General features: G+C 49.7%; 1 protein-coding gene across 1 annotated transcript; it reads left to right on the top strand.

Moving 5' to 3' along the window:
* The first annotated feature begins 1,385 nt into the window (after nucleotides 1-1,385).
* Nucleotides 1,386-10,428, top strand: Stoml1 (stomatin like 1). The gene is made up of 7 exons (XM_031344920.1): nucleotides 1,386-1,610; nucleotides 3,121-3,227; nucleotides 4,772-4,921; nucleotides 5,150-5,353; nucleotides 8,190-8,385; nucleotides 8,815-9,030; nucleotides 9,544-10,428. The coding sequence occupies exons 1-7, from the start codon at nucleotides 1,478-1,480 to the stop codon at nucleotides 9,735-9,737; spliced, it is 1,200 nt and encodes a 399-aa protein (XP_031200780.1). The 5' UTR covers nucleotides 1,386-1,477; the 3' UTR covers nucleotides 9,738-10,428.
* The last annotated feature ends 5,304 nt before the right edge of the window (nucleotides 10,429-15,732 follow it).

Here is a 15,732-nt window from a genome sequence, read left to right on the forward strand (position 1 = left end):
GTTTTTTTTTTTACTTTATGAGTTCACTGTAGTAGCTGTAGCTATCTTTAGACACACACCAGAAGAGGCATCAGATCCCATTACAGATGGTCGTAAGCCACCATGTGGTTGCTGGGATTTGAACTCAGGACCTTTGGAAGAGCATTCGGTGCTCTTAACTGCTGAGCCACCTCTCCAGCCCCCATCTTAGGGTTTTTATTGCTGTGACAAAACACCATGACCAAAAAGCAAGTTGGGGAGGAAAGACTTTACTTTGCTTACATTTCCATATGGTTGTCCATCAATGAGGGAAGCCAGTCAGTGCAGGAACTCAGGGCAGGATCCTGGAGGCAGGAGCTGCTGCAAAGGCCATGGAGAATGCTGCTTGCTGGCTTGCCCAGCCTGCTTTCTTATAGAACCCAGGATCAGCAGCCCAAGGCTGGCCCCACCCACAATGGAATGGGCCCTCCAACACCAACCATTAATTAGGAAAATGCTCTTCAGGCTTACCTACACACAACCTTTTGGAGACATTTTCACAATTGGAGTTCCCTCCTTTCAGATTACTCTAGCCAGTGTCAAATTGACATAAAATTAGCCAGCCTAGCAGTCATAGACAGGGGAACTTAGAAATGGGCTATGGCAGGGATCTGGAGAGGCAAGACTGGGAAAGATTCATCTTTCCCTTGCTTTGTAAAATGGGCCCCTGCCAGCCTCCCAGCATCCTACTGGAGGAGTACATTTTCTACCTTCATTTCAGCTTTCTGAAGCCACAGAAAGACAAAGTTACCTCAAGTGCCTGAATCAAGGAGTCTGATGTAATGCTGAGGTAGCCCACCTGGCTTATAACTCCGTGCTATTCCCACGGCCACCACCGCCACCACCGCCACCACCCACCGCCATGATTCCTGGGGTGTATGGCTGCATGTGAAATTTTTCTTTTATACTAAAGTTCGGGTCTTCTGACTTCAATTTGTCCACAGTGACTTGGATCTGCCATCATTAAGCAAATTAGGACAGGACTCTGTACAACAGGCTCTGTTTTCTTGGCTGTTTTCTTTTTTGTTTGGGGAAACAAACAAAAAAGACCAATTTGTTGACCACACCAGAAGAAATCCTAAATCTGGAGAAGCACATCCCTCAGTATGTTGAGTTTGGAGGAGTGGTTTGAGGCCAAAAACATTTCCCTGATTCTGGAGAAAATGCTCCTGTAATGAAAGCTCCTTTAAAGCCAAACTTCCTAGCCTCCTTTCCTAAGGCCAGGTAAGAGATCAGGCCACATCCCCAAACTGTGCGCACGCCGTTCGGTCCTCCCAGCGCAGGGGGTGCTGTGGGCCGGCGGGCAAGGAGCCTGTCTGATTCCTGATCCTACGCAGCCACTGTTGTTGGTGGCGCAAGCGAAGCCGGAAGCAGTGGGGAAGAGGAGGGGGCGGAGCTGCCTCGGGCTGGGCAGGGCAGGCTCCGGGTGGAAGCTCGGGGCGTGTTCCGGTTAGAAGTCATGCTTGGCAGATCTGGCTACCGGGCACTGCCCTTAGGGGATTTTGATCGTTTCCAGCAGTCGAGCTTCGGCTTTCTGGGTTCGCAGAAGGGCTGCTTGTCCCCAGAGCCCGGCGGCGTGGGGCCGGGGGCCGGTGAGTGGCTACCCAGCACGGAGGACCGAGGGACTAGTCAGTACCCCCAAGACCTGTGCTCTCTGCCTCTAGGAGGAAGGGGATAGGATATGAAGAGGGTGCCAGACAAGGTGTCAGGATCTACTACTGATTTGTCCTCCCTAGGGCCACCAGCTGCAGCTTTGGAAGCCGCGCAGCCCCATCTTCCCGGATCTTAGCCTATCACGTTACTATTTCTAGGATAGCCCCTCGTGCATAGAAAAACAGAGCCCTAGGCAGAGGAAGCCACAACCCACAAGACATCTGTAGAGAAATGGAAAAAGAGTCACCCTAGGGTATCCGCGCAGGGAGCAGGAGTCCCTTGTGTGCCGTTGAAGATGCACAGAACAAAAAGCTGGGCCTGCAAGCTGCCCTGCTTGTTTGCTTTGGCTTTCTCTCTCCAAAGCCTGACCTTGAAGTATTCGGGTCCTCTGTGATTCTCCTGTATTGACGGTGCATTGAAAGCTTTGGCATTGCTGAATGAATCCCCCATTTTCTGCCCCTTGTTCTTAGGTTTGCTTCTGACCAAGGATTCCTTCTTTCCTGAAGAGGTCAAAAATTAGTTTATGACTTAGACTGTCCAGCAGGCAGGGGTTTCTTGAAGGATAGAACAGACATCTCTTGTCACTTTCCTATTTAAGGCTGGGAAGGAAAGAGCAGATAGCAAGCTCACCCCCAGATACTGGGCCTGTTTGCTCAACACCCATTCAAGATTCTTAGTTCTTTTTGTTTTTGTTTGTTTGTTTTTGTTTTTGTTTTTTTCCGAGACAGGGTTTCTCTGTGTAGCCCTGGTTATCCTGGAACTCACTCTGTAGACCAGGCTGGCCTCGAACTCAGAAATCCGCCTGCCTCTGCCTCCCAAGTGCTGAGATTAAAGGCGTGTACCATCACTGCCCCACTAGGATTCTTAGTTCTTCAGGCATCAGAATCCTTGGCTTGTGCCTCATCTTCCCAGCTCTTCCCTCCAAACAGCTTGAATTGAAATACACATTTAAAATATATTTTTTTCAGGGTATTAAAGTGGGAATAAAGACTAAACTGGAAAGTGACACTTTGGTCCCACTGTGACTGTTACTGATGAGCATTAGTTTTATCCTTGGTAGCTGTAAGGACCCCTTGAAAGCATACTTGTGGGGACACCGCAGTAGGATGGGTTAACACCAGCAGTGTCTGCTCCACCCAGCAGGAGTGTTCTATTCCAGGTTTAGGTGGGCGGTACCCAGTAGACAAGGGGTTCTTGATTCGTGCTATGTCCAGCAAAGAGAAATCGAATGGATTGTGTTCTCAGATTCGGTGGCTCTCACCTAGGAGAGAAAAATCTTGTGTAAGGTGTTGCACAGGTTAGTTAGGATGGAGACCCCTGATGAGCTATAGGGAGCCTCTGGAGTAGGACATATGCAAAACATACACTGTACTCTGGGACACGGCGCCTGAAGTTGTCCTGCCAGGCCCAGCTGGTGTTCTGTGGTTGCTTCTGCCCCTTTGTCCCCAGATGCCCCGGAGAGCTGGCCCTCCTGTCTCTGCCATGGCCTCATCAGCTTCCTGGGGTTCTTGCTGCTGTTGCTCACCTTCCCCATTTCTGGCTGGTTTGCTCTGAAGGTAAGGCTGGCTAGATGCTGTGGGGGAGGTGGGAGGCACAATGAAAGCATTGATGAGTGGATTCACCGTATTTGGCCCCTTGCCTCTAAATGCTATCACACCTCTATGAAATAAGTAAGGCAAGGGTTGTTCATTTTATAATGGCTCCTCCTGGTTGTCAACTTGACATATCTGTGAAGAGGGAACCTCAACTGAGGGATGGCCTCCATCCTGTAGCCACATCTTTGGGACTTGTTTTGATTGCTTGATTAGTGTAGGAGGGCCCACTCCCCCTACCTCCCGCCCCCTAGTTTCCTGCTTTGAGTTCCTGCCTTACTTTCTTCCCTCAGCGATAATCTGTAACCCGGATGCCAAATAAACTATTTTCTCCCCAAGCTCCTTTCGATCATGGTGTTTCTCACAGCAACAGGAGAAACTAGTCCAGTTCCCATCCTTCAGATGAATAAACTGAAGCCCAGACTGAACCAAAGGCATCTCGGGGAGCCAGGAAGGAGCAGAAATTGTTTTCTAAGTCCTGGAATCTGCACGTGTATATATATTCATTTGCAAAAAAAAATCATCCTCCCTTTGGCTCAGGTCCAATCGAAAGAAAAACACCCAGCATGCCCAGCAAGCGCAGAATAATGAAACTCAGGTCTCATTTTGCATAATGGTTGATGCTTATAGGTAAGGATGAGAGATACAGATATAGTTGAGCAACTCGCTCGACAGCTCCAGGGTAGGTGAAGCCCAGGCAGGCTTTCCCCTTTGTATGGCCCTAGGCAGTGAAGTCCCTAGAAAGCCTCTGTGTTTGTGAGTCTAGAAGGGAGCACTCAGGTAAACCCAGGTCCTACTTCTACAGTCCTGCTGAAGCAAACGTCCTGTCACCACAGGTGTGTGCCCTGGCCCCTCTGGCCTTTAGTTCTCAATTTAGACTTAACTATTTATCAAGGGGATCCAGGATCTGAAAGTGGTGAAGCCATTGCTCAGGGCATTTGTTAGAGCAGCCTGCCTTTTCCTCAACTAATCCAAGAGCAAACCGTTCCCTGGAGTGAGTCATGCCTAGCTTCAGGCCCCAGAGGTAAAATTTCTCTGATCAAGTCAGTGCTTGTGGCGATTAAGACACGGCCCATCCCTGAGCTCTGTCTTCTGATCATGCCCCTCTTACTGACGGGCTGTGCAATTACTGAGTCTGTCTCTGAGCTTGATGTCTCTCATCTAAGCACAGCTAAGCGTGTTAGTGTTCTTGTCACTGTGACGGAGAGTCGAGAGGGCATGCCTGGTTTGGCTCTCAGCTTCACAAGTGTCAGCCTATGATTGCTTGACCCAGGGTGTTCGATCAGAGCATCACAGTGGTGAGGGTATACAGCAGGAAGTCCTTTACCTCATGGCAGAGGAAAAGAAAAATAGGAAGTGGCCTGGGTTGACTCCTGGCCTACACTATACACACCAAAGGGCATTTGACTGACTACATGAGGTATGGAGGGTAGAGGAGGACCTGGCAAATGACATTGGCCAGCCAAGGCTGACCACTTTCAAACACTTTCCTTTGTCACCATGACCAGATCGTGCCCACCTATGAGAGGATGATTGTGTTTCGACTGGGCCGGATCCGTAACCCCCAGGGGCCTGGCATGGTTCTTCTCCTGCCCTTCATTGACTCCTTCCAGAGGGTAGACCTGAGGACCCGAGCCTTCAGTGTACCTCCTTGTAAGGTAAGAGGCTTCTCAGCTGCCCTGCACAAAAGGAATGAGGCATGCGCGTGGAGAATTGTGGGCATACTGGGGCTCTGACCTGTACCTGACTCTACTCTCTTGGAGGTAACGTTTTGCATTTGAGGAGCTGGCTGCCAGGCTGGGGGGTCAAGGTGAATAGTCTGGGTATGACCTCCCAGTAGCCTCCAGCCCCTTTAATGTCATCTCTGTCATGGTCTTCTGAAACAGCTGGCCTCTAAGGATGGGGCTGTACTGTCTGTGGGAGCTGATGTCCAGTTCCGCATCTGGGACCCAGTGCTCTCCGTGATGGCTGTGAAGGACCTGAACACAGCCACTCGCATGACAGCCCACAACGCCATGACCAAGGCCCTACTCAGAAGGCCACTGCAGGAGATCCAGATGGAGAAGCTCAAGATCGGTGACCAGCTCCTGGTAGGTGGCTTCTGGCAGGGTCTGGCAGCAGGGCCCAGGGTCTGGCAGCAGGGCCTGGCTTTCTCTGATGGGTCACTTTGAATGAGGACCAAATTACACTGGGCTTTGGCTCACTACATCTCAGCCCTGTAAAGAATCCAGGTGAGGGGGCTGGAGAGATGGCTCAGTGGTTAAAGACCACTGGCTGCTCTTCCAAAGGTCCTGAGTTCAAATCCCAGCAACCCCATAGTAGCTTACAACCATCTGTAATGAGATCGGGTGCCCTCTTCTGGTGTGTCTGAAAACAGCTACAGTGTACTCACATATATAAAATAAATAAATCTTTAAAAAAACAAAAAGAATCTAGGTGAGACTCCAAGTTGAGGAAAAGAAGGCAGCTGGGGTCATGCACATTTTGAGCACATGTCCTGAAAAGAAATGCTTTAGTGAAAACTCTTAGGCTGCTGCCTCTGACTGCTTTGTTTTATTCTTCATGGCCCTGGGCCTTGATTGAGCCCTCCGCGGTTTCTGTTCTGGTGGGTGGCAGGAACAGAGCCCTCTGCGTACAGCCAAGTGCTTGGTATTCCTGTACATGTGGTTCTATTGGCTCTTCCCCGCCCCCCCCTTGTTTGGAACAGAACAGAGACATGGGAACATTTGGGTCTTTTTCCTGTTCCTGCTCTGTGTATGAGAAATTAGGTACACTGGAATTTATCTTCTTTCTTGTATGCTACACAAGTGGTGGTAAGTCCCTCCCGTATCCAGCTTGTGCTCCGCCTCCTGCAGTGAACACCCCCACTGAGCAGGGTTCAGCCCTAACCATGGTCCTCATAGCATAGAGGTTGCTTTGCTTTGTCGTTCTGTGGCCATGCCAGTTGGGGATGGAACCCCGGGCTGTGAGCATCCTAGACAAATGGTCTACCACTGAGCCCACTGCCCCAGGCCCAGCGTTTTATGGCTTACAGAGTCCCTGTACCTGCCCAGCAGCATCTCAGCTTCCCATTTTCATTGTGAGGGGGCCCAAATTTGTCATTTTAGTGGAGGAGGGAGACCAAGGGCTCAGAAATTATTCCACTTGGTTCTAAGAACCATTCATGGTAACAGTCCCCGGCCAGAGCTTGACCGTCTGCTCCTACCCAAAATCCGGTGTGTAGCTAGTACAGCTCAGATAAGATGGTGCTAATAAATTTTCTTCACACAAGCACAGCCCATTATAACTCATCTTTAGGAAGTTAAAATGGATCTTTTGGGTGTGAGACAGTCAGTGAGGAGAAAAGTCCATCTGGGATATGAGAGTCGCTAGGGTCCGTTGGATGAGGAAATCTCAGGAGCTGTATTCTAGTCTGTAATCCCAGGGCTTAAGCATTCCACATATCCCTTTCCCCTCTTACACCCTCCCTAGCTGCCACTTCCCCTCTTCCTCCCCAGTTGCATTCCGACCAACAGCTTTTCGGGTCCCCCATTGCTCCCCTGCGGCCTCCCCAGCCCTTGCTCTGTGCTCTGCCTTGCCTCTTCACTGTCAGAAGAGACTCCAGGCAGAGCCTTCATACCCTCTGCATCTCTGTTTAACTGAGCTTCTGGGGGTTCTTCCCGGTGCTGGCGCTGCCCTGCCTGGTCCACCTCCCCCATGGATCCCAAGGAGTCTCTGTACCTCCTCACCCACTTCTCCCCTAACTTCCAGAAGGTTCTGTTCCTCTCCCTCAGACTTATGAGGTAGCTCTGCTGTCACCACAGTGACCCCCCTCTGGTCTGAGCAATGGGTGCTTCTGAGCCCCATCCTTACTTCGTCTAGTGACAACATTCTACTTTGGATCTGCCCCTACCCCAACCCTACTCCATCTCCTGCCCTCCAATGTCCAGGTTCTTGTCATTGGCCTTCTCATTTTTGCCAGTCCCCTGCCTCAGGGGAGTTCACCCCAGGGCTCACAGCAATACTGCTGTAGTCTGATCCTTGTGAAGCCTGCTCCCCTCTGTCCTTTGGAAACTTAGTAAGTCACCTTTACTAAACCATCAGTTTAGCTGTTCCCCTCCCCTGCCCACTCCTGTGTGTCCTCTCCAGATGAATGCCATCATGAGCCTAGGAACCCATGCCAGGAGCCTGCCTTTCTCCACTCCTGTGCCTTGCATACCCATGACACAGCCTGTTCCCCTCCCGTGACTTTTACAAGAGTTTTCAAGGCAGGCCTCCCCTGTTGCATCTGCCTCACCATACCCCTCTGTCCTCTGCCTTCTGCTCAGCCCCTCCTCACTTCTTGCCTGCAGTGTGAAACCATTCCTCTGCTCCTCCCAACCTTTTCCAACACGTCTCTACACAGCAGCCAGGAGGATCTCTCTCCAATAGGGAGTCTGCTTGATTGGTCACCGCCATGTCTGTAGACTCCCTTCTGGGGTCCCTTGTCTTAGAACAAACCCAGCTAAGTAGAAAGAGGCTACCTGGAACCTTCAGTTCTCACCAGTGCCCCAATCCATACTTGAGAATCTAAGTGGAACATTCTAGAGCCTACTGTCTGGTGTTTGCTGAGAAGTTTCCATCTCCTAATACTTAAGACTTCCCCTGAGTTCGAGGCCAGCCTGGTCTACAGAGTGAGCTCCAGGACAGCCAGGGCTACACAGAGAAACCCTGTCTTGAAAAACCAAAAAAAAAAAAAAAAAAAAAAAAAAGATTTCCCACTTCCCTCCCTGACCCTGCACTTGCCTAGCCAAGCGGTTGGCGCTTCTTGCTGAATTCCCAGCTGGGAGCTTCTCCAGCATGGATATGGGACCTCCACGTCCATGTGTTGTTATAGTGAGTTATCCGGAGAAGATGTTCAGGGATGCCTTATCAAATGACTCTTCCCTTTCCCTTCACTGCCCTCAGCTGGAGATCAATGATGTGACCAGAGCTTGGGGACTGGAGGTGGACCGTGTAGAACTGGCAGTAGAGGCTGTGCTGCAGCCACCCCAAGACAGCCTCTCTGTGCCCAGCCTGGACAGCACCCTCCAGCAGCTGGCTCTCCACTTGCTAGGGGGAAGCATGAACTCAGCAGTTGGACGTGTTCCGTCCCCAGGGCCAGGTAAGGAGTGTGGCGTGCTCTTTTCTTCCAGTCCCTTTGGCTTAGCTGATACAATCCCTCCCATATCTAAAGCTGAGCAGAGTGAGGACTTAGAGAAGAGCCCAAGTGTACAAGCGTGTAGAGCCCTAGGTAGCCTCTGCGAGAAGAAGCCCAGTCCTGCAAGGGTAGCTGGGAGAAGGGCTGTGTGTTCCAGGCCATAGAAGCTCAAATACATGAGTATTTGAATACAGAGTAGCTAAAACCCTCAAATACATGGGTCTGGGCTATTTGCTGGGAGTCAAGAGGCAACATCTTAGTAGAGGAGGCAATTTCCCAGAGGATGAAGGGCTGTAAGAAGAAACTTCACAAAGGGATGGAGTGATCCCGACCTTTGCAGAGCACTGACCTGTTCTCTGTCACCCTCCCCAACCCTATTGGCCTGCTGTGTAGACACCTTGGAAATGATAAACGAAGTGGAACTTCCTGCCTCGCGTGCTGGGGCCGGGACTGAGCCCAGCCTGAAGCAGCCCGTGGCTGAGGGGCTCCTCACTGCCCTGCAACCCTTCCTGTCAGAGGCACTGGTCAGCCAGGTTGGGGCCTGCTACCAGTTCAACGTCATCTTGCCCAGTGGCACGCAGAGTATCTACTTCCTGGACCTTACTACAGGTGTGGCCATCCTCTCTGACTTTCCCTTCCCTTTCCACTCAGGTTGCTGTGTCCTCCCCCGTGGTCCCCTGCTCCTGTTTGGAATGGTGAACCCATAATGACAACCTGGGCTCTGGTCTCCCTGGGATCAGCAAGACAGCTCAGTTCCATAACCAGGAGCCCTCATATATACACGCTGGGCTCTGCCCTGAGCACTCTACCTACTTGTCACTGTGAACCTGTGAGGCAGGACTACTATCTTTGTCATTCATAAATTTGCAAACAGAAGCAACAAGCATTCACAGTCAGTTAGGCTTAAAGCTACTGTATTAGAACCTGGCCCACCTCTACCATCTGTGTGTGTGTGTGTGTGTGTGTGTGTGTGTGTGTGTGTGTAAGTGTGTGTAAGTCTAGCCCACATCCCCAGCTCTAGAACTTGAACTAACCAGCCCTTGTTACTGTTAGTGGGATGTGCTACCCTCCCCTCCCCACATAGCATCCTCCTACTGATGCTGATGCTATACCTCCCAACAGGACAAGGCAGAGTGGGACATGGAGTGCCTGACGGCACCCCTGACGTGGTGGTGGAGATGACTGAGGCAGACCTACAGGCCTTATTGTGCAAGGAACTTCGACCCTTGGGGGCCTACATGAGTGGGCGGCTGAAGGTGAAGGGTGACCTGGCCGTGGTCATGAAGCTTGAGGCTGTCCTCAAGGCCTTGAAGTAGCCATATTGGTTGTCCACCCAACACCTAGCCCTGAACCTGGTGCCAAACCAGAGAAGCCTCTTGGAATAGGAGGCGTTGGTTTGGACCATGGGAAGCTGAGGCCTGAAGATGTTTCAGGCCCAACGAGGAGCCTGGGAGGCTGGAAGACATCTGAGGCTAGTCACGGCGGAGTCAAGTGTCCTGCACCTTAGCCCGTGGTAGTTCTCTGGACAGGCCTTTGCTCATTCAATCCCCAACAAATGCTTAGTCCTGAGTTGCTACAGAGTGAAGACAGATCCTGGCCTGCCCTACCCAGCTGATAACCTGCCTGGAGAGACAAGAAGCACAGAAGCAGCCTGAACGGCAGCCATGTAAAGGATCAAAGCACGTGGATTATGGCTCTGACATTCAGGGAGATCAGAGGGAAGGGAAGGCGAGGGAGGGCAGCCCCCAAGAAGGGGTTACTGCAGTGGATCCAGGTGGCCCAGCCTTCCTATTGGCAAGCCAGAACAGGCTAGTTGGGGAGGGCTTGGGATAGAACAATTTGCTTTTCTTGTGGGTCTGCTCCGGAAGACACGGGCCTTATCCACCAGCTCCATCCTGCATGTTTGAGGAGCTGGACTCAGGGCAGCATGTGGGAGAGCCCTGCTGTTCTGTGCTTTCTAGAGGCTTGGAGCCTCCAACAAATAAATGTGGCATTTACAGTGGGGAATGGAGAAGTGCAGCTGGCCGTGGGGTATGGTGGGCCAAGGAGGGCCTGCAAGGCATGGTGCTCAGCCAAGGGCCAATGCTAGAGGCTGACACAGGCCCTCAGAGCATGTGAAGCTCTTCCTCCGGGGTGTCTTACAGCCCTGGGATTCAGGGTGAGGTAGGTGTGGGTTGCTCTATGCTTCTTTTTATAGCGGGGGAACAGATTTTCCAGTGAAGTAGGGCATGGCTACAAATACTAACTTACTGAAGAGTGAGATGAGGGGGCTCTTAATGTGTTCAAGAGAGGAATATGAACCACTGTGAGCAGCCCTCTTGCTGCTCTCTGATACTGTTGCTACCCTGTGTGAGGAGAGAGATACACCTGGAGGCCTGACGTTGGGCTCGGCTGGCTTCTGCTCCACTGATAGACCCCAACTCAAGGGTAGGAAGTGAATCTCACATCCCAGAGAGGCTTGTAAAGAAAAAACAAACCAACTGCCAAGCCCATAGCCCTCAGCTTGTATTCTGCTTTCTTCAGGGCCCTTTTACTGTACCAGGCCTATAGTATGTCCTTCTTATCTTTTCTGGTGCCAGATTCTAACTTGTATTGCTGTGGCTCCTATGTCTGGCCTGGGCACTTCCCTCAGGGCCAGTATGGGCCCCACAATGGTTTTGTGGATTGGTTGGCACCTTTTCATGTTATACACATTAGAACTTGTTGGGCAGGAGGTGAAGGTTCTATGTAGGCACCAGCTGGACCTCTCCATGTTCATGGAGTAATGTGGATATTGTCTTCAGCGATAGAGGCTGGTTATCAGTTTGTGGAGAGCAACCTATTATCTATTGGCAACAGCCTGGATTATTTGGGGATTTCCATGTGTCTTAGTTTGGGTTTCATTACTGTGAAGAGACACCATGACCATGGCAATTCTTTTTTTTTTTTTTTTTTAAGATTTATTCATTTATTTTATGTATATAAGTACACTGTAGCTGTACAGATGGTCATGAACCTTCATATGGTTGTTGGGAATTGAATTTAGGACCTCTGCTCGCTCCAGTCAACTCTGCTCACTCAGTCCCTACTCACTCCGGCCCAAAGATTTATTTATTATTATACATAATCACACTGTAGCTGTCTTTAGATGCACCTAAAACAGATCTCATTACAGGTGGTTGTGAGCCACCATGTGGTTGCTGGGAACTGAATTCAGGACCTCTGTAAGAGTAGTCAGTGCTCTTAACCGCTGAACCATCTCGCCAGCCCATGACCATGGCAATTCTTAGAAAGGAAAATATTCAACTGGGGCTGGGTGACAGGGCAGAGGTTTAGTCCGTTATCGTCATGGTGAGAAGCATGGCAGTGTGCAGGCAGAGATGATGATGCTGGAGAAGGAGCTGAGAGTTCTACCTCTGGATCTGCAGGCAACAGAAGGAGACAACCACACTGGGCATGGTTTGAGTAAATAAGACCTCAAAGTTTTCCTCCACAAGGATATACTTCCTACAAGATCACACACACACACACATCCTAATCTTGCCACTCCCTATGGCCAAGCATTCAAACATATGAATCTATGAGGGCCATTCCTAGTCAAACCACCACACATGAAACCCTTCTGGCCAACAACTCAATCAGATGAAACCCAGTCCCGGCACTAGAAGGTTTGTTTGGTGACAAGGGGTGTTCAGTAGGGGTTCCATCTTCCTTATTATCCAGAGACTTCATTAGAGTCGCCTTCATATATTTGAGTAAGTTTCCAGCCGGGCAGTGGTGGCGCACGCCTTTAGTCCCAGCACTTGGGAGGCAGAGACAGGCGGATTTCTGACTTTGAGGCCAGCCTGGTCTATAGTGTGAGTTCCAGGACAGCCAAGGCTACACAGAGAAACCCTGTCTTGAAAAAAAAAAAAAAAGTTTCCACTGCACTGGTTTCCATACCACTCCTCAGATGCCTTCATTTCTAGCTGTCTCTCCCCTTGCTCCCTCCTTCAGTACCATCTCCCCTTCCCCTTCCCACCTGGTCCTCTCATTCCCCTACTCCAGTCCACCCATAAAATCTATTTTCCCCTCCCAGGGGAATGTATGTGTTCACCCTGGTACCTTCCTCTATGCCTTACCTCTCTGAGTTGTGACTTGGTTATCATTTATTTAATGACTAATATCCAGATAGAAGTAAATTCATATGATATTTACCTTTCTGGCTCTGGGTTACCTCACTCAGGATAATTATTTTCTAGCTCCCTCCATTTGCCTGCAAAGTTCATGATGTAATTTTAAAATTTTTTTTATTTATTTATTTTATTTGGGGGGCAGGTTTCAAGACAGGGTTTCTCTGTGTAGCCCTGGTTGTCCTGGAACTCACTCAGTAGACCAGGTTAGCCTCAAACTACAGAGACCCTCCTATCTTTGTCTCTTCTCCCGAGTGCTGGGATTAAAGGTGTGTGCTAGCACTCCTGACAACGCAATATTTTTAAAGAGCTGAATAATTCTCCATTGTATAAATGAACCACGTTTTTCTTATCCATTCTTCTGTTGAGGGGCATCTGGGTTGTTTCCAATTTCTGGCTATCACGAATAGAGCAGCAGTGTACATTTCTCTTCTATGTTACCCCGCTTCCCCATGAGCTACCTGTGAACATTCAGCTGCCGGTACCCTGCACAGCTGCTTTACCCAAGAACCCAGGTTTTTTTCATGTTCATGCTCAGTCTCGTGGTAGCTGGCACTGTACCTTGGGAAGGTGTCGACAGGAAAGATGAGATCATAGCTTATGGAGAACTGAAACTCCCTTTTCTTTATTAACTTCAGATTGGTATACCTGTTCCAGGAAATGGAAACTTGAGTGAGTGTCTGGGTAGATGTAGGTAAGGCCCACACCAACCGTTAGTGTAACCTAAGTGGGCATCTCTCTGTGTGTGGCCAGCACCACAGGCTCTATCGCCCCTGAGCTAGGAAGACGGGCAAACTGGGCAGTCCACATGAGAGAGAGTACAAAAGTACCTAAAGGGTCAGACAGAAATCTTCCCTGAGACTGCTAGTGGGTAGAGCGCTAAAGAGGGAAAGACAGGACAAGGGGACACCCCTGTTAGAGTGCAAGTGGAAGGGACAGGCTAATGCCTGTATTTGAGTAGATGGAATTGAAATATGGGGGCTGTCTATGTGTGGGGATTCTGAGGAGGCAGAAACTGTAGCTATTATTGTGCACCTACTATATCCTCATGTATACTGGGCAGACATTTCTGGTTTTCCAATCAGAATAGCCTAGTGAGTAATGTTAATGGCTCTTCCTTGATAATTGATAGGTAAATATAATGTGGTATTTGGTATCATTTTAAAGTAGGTCTGTGTGGGGGCTAGAGAGATGGCTCGGTGGTTAAGAGCACTGACTGTTCTTCCAAAGATCCTGAGTTCAAATACCACATGGTGGCTCACAACCATTCGTAATGAGATCTGACGCCCTCTTCTGGAGTGTTGGAAGACAGCTACAGTGTACTCACATATAATAAATAAATCTTAAAAAAAAAAAAAGTAGGTGTGTGTGTGTATGTGTGTTGTATGTCAAGCCTGGGTTCATAGCCCCAACTGACTAATAACTCAGTGTACATCAGGCTGAACCTCAACCTTCCATCCTGCTGTATCAACCCATGTCCTGGCCCTTAGGCCTGCTGTACTACCATGTCCTGGGCCCTTAGGCCTGGTGTACCACCATGTCCTGGCCCTTACGCCTGTTGTACCGCCATGTCCTGGCCCTTACGCCTGCTGTACCGCCATGTCCTGGCCCTTATGCCTGCTGTACCGCCATGTCCTGGCCCTTACGCCTGCTGTACCGCCATGTCCTGGGCCCTTACGCCTGCTGTACCGCCATGGCCTGGGCCCTTAAGCCTGCTGTACCGCCATGTCCTGGGCCCTTAGGCCTGCTGTACCGCCATGTCCTGGGCCCTTAGGCCTGCTGTACCGCCATGTCCTGGGCCCTTACGCCTGCTGTACCGCCATGTCCTGGGCCCTTAGGCCTGCTGTACCGCCATGTCCTGGGCCCTTAGGCCTATTTTAGTAACTGTCAGTCTTTACATTTTGAACAGGTGTCTTTGTTACTTTTTTATCGCTGTGAAGAGAACCCGTGACCAGCTTATAAAAGAAAGCATTTAATCGGGTCTTGTTTATGGTTTTGGAGGATGAGTCCATGACCATCCAGGAAGGGAACACAACTGTAAGCTTGAAGGCATGTTGCTATAGCAGGAGCCGAGCATCTTACCAGCAAGCAGGAGGCAAAGAGACACTGGACATGATAGACATGATAGCCTGCTCTCATTGGCACATCTCCTGACAGTCCACACCTCCCAATCCTTTTCAAACTGTTCCACCAACTGAGGACCAAGTATTCAAATATATGAACCTATGGGGGTGTTCTCATTTAAACCTTCACAATAGCTAATATATCCACATTGTTTTTAAAAAAAATTTTTAAGGGGATGGAGAGATGGCTCAGAGGTTAAAAGCCCTAATCATTCTTCGGGAGGACCTAAGTTCAATACCCAGTACCTACATGGGCAGCTCACAGCTGTAACTCAATTCCAGTGGATCTGACACTCTCTCCCGGCCTTGGGCACCAAGGATGCATGCAGCACACAGACATACATACAAGCAAACCAAAAACCTCAACACTTAAACTACTAATATTAATAATAACTTACATTTGTTAAGGAGTAAAGAGAAATCATGGATTGTCTCTAGCAAGCATGACTCCTTCTATGTGTTCCCATACCTTCCTCCACACAGCTCTTGGTTTTTTGGTTATTTTTCCAGAAGGCTTTTTATATGATGACAGTAGCTATTATTATCATAGGTCATGCCCTTAACCTAAATCTATAAATAAATTTATAGATTTATTTCCACTCCAGAGTACTATAGTGTTCCCTACCATAGCCAGGTGTACCCACCCTCTCCATTTGTTTGTTTGAGACAGAGTCTTCATCTGCAGCCCAGGCTGGCCTTGAACTCATGGGGTCTTCTGCCTCAGCATTTCGAATGCTGGAAGCACAGGTGTATGCAGCCACACCCGGCTGCCTCCTCTGTCTCTGATACTTTACAATACTCTCTTGTTTCACTGCATTGCCTAGGGTGGGGAGGGCATTTGATTAAAGCAGTTTAAGAGGTTTCTGTACCCAGAGGAAAGAGCCTGGGGTGGGTGGTAGTTTCTAGAGAAAGAAAAAAAACATAACCTACAGTTGGAGGAACAGTGGTGGAACAGAGGAGGGAAGGAAATATGGGGGCTAGGGGGCAGGGGCTTGAGCCCAGGCAGGAAAACATTTGCAGTCTAGCCCCTCCCCAGG

The sequence above is a fragment of the Mastomys coucha genome, unplaced genomic scaffold (genome assembly GCF_008632895.1).
Source record: "Mastomys coucha isolate ucsf_1 unplaced genomic scaffold, UCSF_Mcou_1 pScaffold23, whole genome shotgun sequence".
In the NCBI taxonomy this organism is placed as follows: domain Eukaryota; kingdom Metazoa; phylum Chordata; class Mammalia; order Rodentia; family Muridae; genus Mastomys; species Mastomys coucha.

What these genes read in the sequence shown, in the direction of transcription:
- Stoml1 (XM_031344920.1), top strand. Translation starts at nt 1,478, where the DNA reads ATGCTTGGCAGATCTGGCTACCGGGCACTGCCCTTAGGGGATTTTGAT. An exon ending in CGGCGTGGGGCCGGGGGCCG is followed by an intron (nt 1,611 to 3,120) that starts GTGAGTGGCTAC and finishes CTTTGTCCCCAG; the next exon opens with ATGCCCCGGAGAGCTGGCCC. An exon ending in TCAGTGTACCTCCTTGTAAG is followed by an intron (nt 4,922 to 5,149) that starts GTAAGAGGCTTC and finishes CTTCTGAAACAG; the next exon opens with CTGGCCTCTAAGGATGGGGC.